Here is a 7,212-nt window from a genome sequence, read left to right on the forward strand (position 1 = left end):
AGCAGGAATCATAGATATCCACCTTACAGTCCTGATTTGGCTCCCTCTGACTTTTTTGTTTCTGTATCTTAAAAAAAAAAAAAAAATCTTTAAAGGGAACTCATTTTTCTTCAGTTAGTAACATAGGAAAGACTGCATTGACATGGTAAAGTCCCAGGACCTTCAGACTTTTAGGAAAGACTAAGTGGCTGGTATCACTGCTTACAAAAGGATCTTGAACTTGACAGAATTTACATGGAGAAAGAAACAAAACTTATACTTTTACTTTATAAATTCCATTTTTCCACAAGCTTTTTGAAGTCCCCTCATATAAATGAAATATACCTAAAACTTACAGAAAATTATGAACTAATCCAAATGTTTTTGAAGTTAAAATGACTTGAGCAACTTTGATAAATAAAAATATTATTGGTTTGAATCTTCTAATATGTTTGACAAACCTCTCAAAAATCAAATTTTGACCTCAGACTAACTTTGGGATTTTTCAGAGGGCCCCAAAAGTCTCAAAAAAAAAAAAAAAAGTTCTCTTTTCTAATAAACCAGAAAGATGTTAAATTAATTAGGCTTATTTGCATGGAAAGCATTGTCAAATAAAATTGAAACTAATTAGGCTGATCTACTATGTTAAATTGCATGGGAAGCATTGTCCAATAAAAGTGATACTTAACCTTGCTTATGTTATATCTGAATGGCAGTATGTTATTAATATATATGTTCCAGAAACTGAATGAAATCCCTAGATATTTTACTACATTCTGGTATAATTTTATCAGTCAAAATTCAGTATCTGGAAAAGTTATCACAGAAATAACTGAATTTCTTTGTCAATTACATTATAATGAGCTCTCATCAAATCTTTAATGATGGCCATTTTAAATTTTTGTCATACACACACATTATTTTACACTGGCACTTTCCTGAAAACTTTTGCAAGCAGCTATGATTCAAAACTGCAAGATTTATGTAAAAGACTCTTGACAAGTACAGGTTTCTAATAACCTTAAAGTTATTCTGTTGAACTGGGTGAGAATTTCCGGAACTCTAAGAGAAAACTTAGAGCAGAAGGAAGGTAGATATCTAAGCACCAGTGCATTCTAAAAATAAAATCCTCTAAATCCATCATGTGCTTAAAATGAATGTTTTCACATAATAAAAATGCTGACAGAAGAAATAAAAGCATTTAGCTTAAGAGGCAGAAAAGCAATAAGCAATTGTATTTTTGAAAAAGGAAAAATTTAGCAATTTTATAAAAACCATAGCAAATGATTTTAGGAAAAACTATGAGTACAAAAAAGGTCATAAGACAGAAGTCAAGTTACTGTTCACAGAAAATAAGCACAGCTACTTAACATACCACAATCTGAAGGCATTGGTGCTGCAGAAATGGAAAAGATTACTGGTGTGTCAGAGCCCGAAAATAAAAATGGGTATCTTCCAATCAAAGGATTTCCTTCTAATGGAAAATCTGGAAGGTCCTCTATGGTCATCTTCTAGAAAGCCCCCTATAATGAGAAAGAGAAAAAGTTTCCACTTTATTTGTATGCAACTTAGATTGCCTTCAATCACCAAAAAAAAAAAAAAAAAAAGCCTAAATGTTCTTTCAATGTCTAACTCACTGACATTTCAACTTCAATCTTCAAAATCTTTTACAAGAAAAGGGACCAGCAGTTAGCGTAATGGCCATGTCACTTGACTCCCATGTAGTCAACCACGGTTTGAGTCCTGGATCCAGTGGCTTAAAACTCACACCGGCTGCATGTGTGTGTGTGCCCAAGATCCCGAGAGGAGAATGGAGGAGAAGGGATTGTGGTGTGGCCATTCCCCCAAGGAGTGATTTCTCACTTTCTGTCTCTCTGTCTCTCTCTGACGAGCCCACGCAACCTATAGCAAAAACCTCTCAAAAAAAAAAAATAATAATAATCTTTTACAAGAAGAAAAAAATTCCTTTCAGCAAACTGTACCAGGTTAAAAATACACATTGCTTCACATTATCTCTTACACAGTCAGCAGTACATATAATCTCTCTAGACAAAGCCCAGAAGTAAAAACATTATAATAGTTGAAAACATTTTTAAAATGCTGAACTAATCTAAAGGGTGACAACCTCTTACTCATGGTAACGAACAAGGGCCTATTAACTCTTATAGATGGATGCTTAATGTCTCACAGTGCTGACACAGGTTATAGTATTTGTCATCTAACACCTCGGGCCCTATGCTCATCACAAAAATAATCTAGTTTAGAAGGTTTCCATTATTTTCTTACATCACAAAAAACTCTACTGGAAATTAATCATGTCATTCCTGCAAATCCAAGGGCTTACAGAGATTGTTCCACTTAATGTACAAAGGTCTGTTTTTTTATCCTAGCGGAATACCTTTTAAAAGGCCATACCTTTTAAGTCACATCACTTATCTCTTTTTCCCAGAAGACGTGAAGACTTAGAATACATTTGCTCTAAATTAGACCCATGGTACACTCTACCCTGTATCTCAGAAATGACGTAGAAAGCAGAAAAAATTGCTTAAGTAAAACTAAATTGTGAAGCTAAAATCTGCCCAGTTCTTTTGCAGCAGATCTTTAAAGTATAAAATATTATGACTCTTATGTCTGTTTTTAAACATATGCAGAAAATCATAATATAAAACCTTAGTAAAAATGATTCTGGATTAGTTCAGTAGAAAGAATAGGATAAGTAAAAACTGTTAACTGACAGCTTAATCTAGCAGTAGATAATGCCACACTAGATATTACTTAATGTCAACTCTATTGTTAACTAACTCTGTATCTAATATTTTTTTTAAGTTTTTGCCATAGGACACATGCTCTGGCCAGAGAGAGACAGAGGAAGACAGAGAGAGGGAAAGTGAGAAATCACCCCCACCACCACCCCAGGGAGAATGGCCACACCACAATCTCTTCTCCCAACACTTTGGATACACACACACACGCACCCAGCATGACGTTCAAACAGTGGGGTTCGGGACTTGACCCACAGCCGGCCACCTGGGAGTCCAGTGCCTTAACCACCATGCCACTTGCTGGCCCTATATTCAAATTATTTTTATCATCACCTTCCCACTCCAAGGAAATGGCCATCTCTCTGAGCTAATGGTTTCTTCCCAATTTGATTCGTATGTTTTCTCGAGATCAGCAGAAACTGGTAGAATCAGATGCTTTTTTACTCATCAAGTGCACATTTATACGAAATTGAATATTATACATTAAATGACCTAATCTGGTTGTTTCTATTTTAAAGGTGTTCAAATTTTCTAGGATGCTAAACTTACTTGCCATCCAGTAATTCGAATCGTTCTGACATTAACCTTAAAACATCAATAGGATAATGACACGTCAAGGAACTGGCGTTACACAGCAGCGACGATCTTCCTCAAATACTATGAATTCCAAACAGTAAGGCACACCACGAAGATAGCCTTCCTCCAACACTCTAGCTTCTCCCTAACTCAGGATTTCTACTTGCTGGCCTCAACTTGCTTGGTGGTAACTTTCAGCAAATACTTTACAAGGGCTTAATGCTCCCTTTCGAGTCAAGGGACAGAAGTCAAATTTAGTGAGTATTTACAGTGTATAAGGCACTGTTCTAGATGTTTTGGAGACTGCAAAAATGAGTACAGATGATCCATGCTCATTAGGTAGCTTACTATCACTAATAACTAGGACAAAATGAGATACATTCTACCAGTAAGTTCCAGGGCATTTCCTATGGGAGCTCCTACGAATCAGAAATGGTACAGTGAACAAGGTATTGCCTACAGTGAGTCCTGAACTACAGACAGGCAGAAATAGAAAAGGGGAGCACCTGGAAGAAACAGTAAGGGGAACTTGGTGCATAGCTCTGAAAACATAAGGGTAATCATGTTTCAGGCTCTACTGAGGAGTATTTAAATACTTCATCAAAAACAAACCATTTTATACCATGAGCACTGGAAAACTGCTGATTCTCTAAAAGGGAGTGGTATGGTTAAAGCTGTATTTTAGGAAAATTAATCTGACTCTAATCACATTGGAACTTGGACCTGTTTTTTCACATCTTTAATTCTTCACAAAGTGAGGAAGTGGTTTTCTTTCTGACCTGGTTAAGAGAAGCCACCAAATGACTGCTCTTTCGAAGGGTGGGTTTTTCTCATTGAAAAGAAATGTTGAAAGTGACCCCAGGGTATCTTTCCCTTCCTTGCGGACTGCTGAAATCCTTAAGGATAAGACCTGTATGGTACACAACTACTACTTACCATGGGAGCCAGAACGGTTTCTTGCACGTAGTTAACAAATGTGCAAATGCTGAGATTCAAGGTAGAAAGCTAATGCAGACAATGAGATACAATCGATCAACTTTATTATTTGGAGGATGCTGCTCTTCAACCAGAGGAGCATTACTTTCTACTAATGCAGTGAACGTTCTTCGTATTTTGTGCCTTCACTGTATTTTTCTCTAAGTCCTATCCTTTCTTCATGAAAAGCCCAACATCCACTTCTCTGTCCCACCAAAGAAAACTAGACGCCGCTGTAAACTTTCATATCATCTCAGAAGCCTCCCTAAAAGCATTTCTGGATCAGAAGGTCTATGATGCCTGGAATCTTGGTCTAATGGGGAGATGTGCTGATCTGGATTATATACTTTCATCCCAAATCCTTCAAAGGTTAACAGTGATAACTGGGCAGATGAAACAGCCAAACATAAAAAGTTAGTCTTGATTAACCACGAACAGAACAGATGCCTTTGCTGGCTACAATAACTAGAACAAAATTCCACAAACATTGATCCCTATAGGGATTCCATCCTACTCCATCACCCCAAGTTAGCTCTAAGTAAAAGCATCTTATCGGATGGCTCTACATCTTGTGATTTTTCAAGGATCTCTGGCCCATGTCTTAACAGAGAGCAGTGATAAATGGAGACGACCACTAACTCTTTCAGAGTGGTTCGGGACTGTCAGGGCCCCACTAAAAGGCAGTACTAAAGCCAAGATGCCCTCAGATTAACTGGAATATGGCTCAAGAGCAATATCCTCAAGCTGCTCAACTATCAGAAGAACTAGTTGTGTCTGCATCAGTTGAAATCATGAGGCCCCTTCATTTAATTTTCTATAGTATTTTGTCATGATTCTTTATTTCCACGAGATTAAAAAAAATTAATCTAGCCAAATAAGCATTTAAAGCTTACCTTCAATGACCCTTTTATCGGCTATCTAAGTAACATCTCTTCAATCGCTAAACAGGTATTTAAGGACACTCGGCACTAAGCCCTAGAGAGACTATCAGAGGTAAGATGCCTACCCTCAAGAAGTTCATTTATGCATTCAAAAAATATATATTAAGCAGTTCTTATAAGTCTTAGTGAGGCATAGCAAAGGTAAATAAAACAGATATGCCTGTGTCCCCATGTAGATTACAGCCTACTGTTGGATTCCTACCAGACAGCTGCAGTGACTGTCCAATAATAAAAAGCACTATGACTATAAGAGCACATATTCGAGGGAGCCAATGAAGGCTTCCTAGAGGACTAACTTAAAACTGTGATGTCTGACTGGGTAGTTACTGGACCTAGTTGCTTATTTAAATTAAAAAATCAGTCCTCTCAATTCCTAGCCCCATTCAAGTGCTCAAAAGCATATACAGCTAATGCTACCATACACTGGTCACAGAAAGTTCTACTGAAGAGCACTGAAGGGAAATTGTGCAGCTCCCTCTCTACATAAGATAATATACACAGATGCCTGAAACAAGAAACAAGGCTAACACAGGCAAGCCCACAGCGGCAGAGTTAACTATACATAACTAACAAGGCAACAGTAAACCTGAAAGTAACCAGACACATGGAGGTTTAAACAGGAAGCAAGAGTGTAGCTGACTCTACAGCCTATCACTAGTATGAGGAATCTTCCAAAAAGCTCAAGGAAAACGTGTATTTTGAAAAAAATTATACATCACGTCAACGATTTTCTGCACCATGGTAAATCCGTACTTTCATTTCTCCATGAGTCCTTTGAAGTTCCCTTTTTTGTTTCAAAATTGGAATTGTTATAAGCAATAAATGGCCCCATATAAATATACTTTTTAAAAAGGCTTTGTCAGTGGGACTGTATCTATAAACCTGAAGCATCTGAAGTAAATCCTACAAAGGTATACCCTGTGTCAAATCTACCAAATAGAAATGAACACATACATTGTATTTCAAGATTGAGTCTTACAGTCTAGGTAGTTCATGTCAAACGAAAGTATTAAAAATGCATCATATTTTTAGAGGCTCCAGTGGGATATGCATCACGTTTGCATTAGCAAAATAAGATAGAACCAGGATGGCTTTGCATCACAAACAATATAGAAAGCCAGACTTCTGCCATTTCAAGTCGCTGCTTTCCCTCCACAGTTGCTACATGACCTGATCCTGTTCCTTAAGCAACTTACTTTAAAATTGTGCAGACGATTCATAAATGACAGATGTCAAAGCGAAAGTGAAGTACAACTCGAGTGTCGGGCAGATGTTTCTTAGGACGAGTATAATTGATTAGAATGTTTCAAAGGCACCGTTTTACACTATGCTTTTGCTACAACGTGAACCGTATCTACCGTGGAACACAGGAAGTTATTGTCCCATGGGAATATCATCCTCTGATACATATCAAAACATTGTCTCACAACAGAGTTGACATCCAAATAGTTCATACACAGTCTGGGTGAAGTGAACAGTCTGACATCTCATCACAAGAATGTGAACATTATAAACTCATTCATCTAATCCACACGGGTGCAGGCTAAAACGCGTCTCTGTTTAGGACAGGTCCCTTCCAACTTCCCTTCCCAGCGCGGATGGTTTCGAATTAAGGACTCTCAGGGCAGCAGACTGGAAGGAAGGTCATTCTGCTTGGCGTTGAATACCCACTGGCAAAAGGGCAGCCGTGGGAGAAGTCGGAAGGGGCTGGCGTCTGGAAAACCAGGACAGACAGCACAGGACGCAGCGCGGAATGCGTGCGGGGGACTCGGAGGGCGTCTGCGGCGCAGAGCGCCTGCCAGGGCCAGCTCCACCGCCCGGGGCCGCCCGGCCCGCACACCTCCCGGCATCTCCTCCTGAAGTTAGGCCGGCCCCCGGTCACCGAAACTAGACGCCGGGTGGGCCGTGCCCCCCAGGAGGCCTCCCAGGAGGCGGCCACCGGCATCCAGAGCTCGCAAAGTCTCCGCGCGGCCCTCCCC

General features: G+C 39.0%; 1 protein-coding gene across 7 annotated transcripts in view; it reads right to left on the reverse strand.

The window, feature by feature from the left end:
• The window catches only part of CLIP4 (CAP-Gly domain containing linker protein family member 4), a 90,968-nt gene that overhangs the window by 67,615 nt on the left and 16,141 nt on the right, over positions 1-7,212 (reverse strand). For 6 of the 7 annotated variants that reach the window (XM_027765790.1, XM_027765788.1, XM_027765787.1 and 3 more), the window contains one exon: positions 1,355-1,502. In XM_027765790.1, coding sequence (XP_027621591.1) covers positions 1,355-1,487 — 133 coding nt within the window. In that variant the 5' untranslated portion in view covers positions 1,488-1,502. Of the gene's footprint in view, positions 1-1,354; positions 1,503-6,429; positions 6,741-7,212 lie in introns of those variants that run through there. The other variant, XM_027765789.1, reaches the window with a different exon arrangement.

This window comes from Tupaia chinensis, unplaced genomic scaffold, assembly GCF_000334495.1.
Source record: "Tupaia chinensis unplaced genomic scaffold, TupChi_1.0 Scaffold139757_1, whole genome shotgun sequence".
NCBI classification, from domain to species: domain Eukaryota; kingdom Metazoa; phylum Chordata; class Mammalia; order Scandentia; family Tupaiidae; genus Tupaia; species Tupaia belangeri.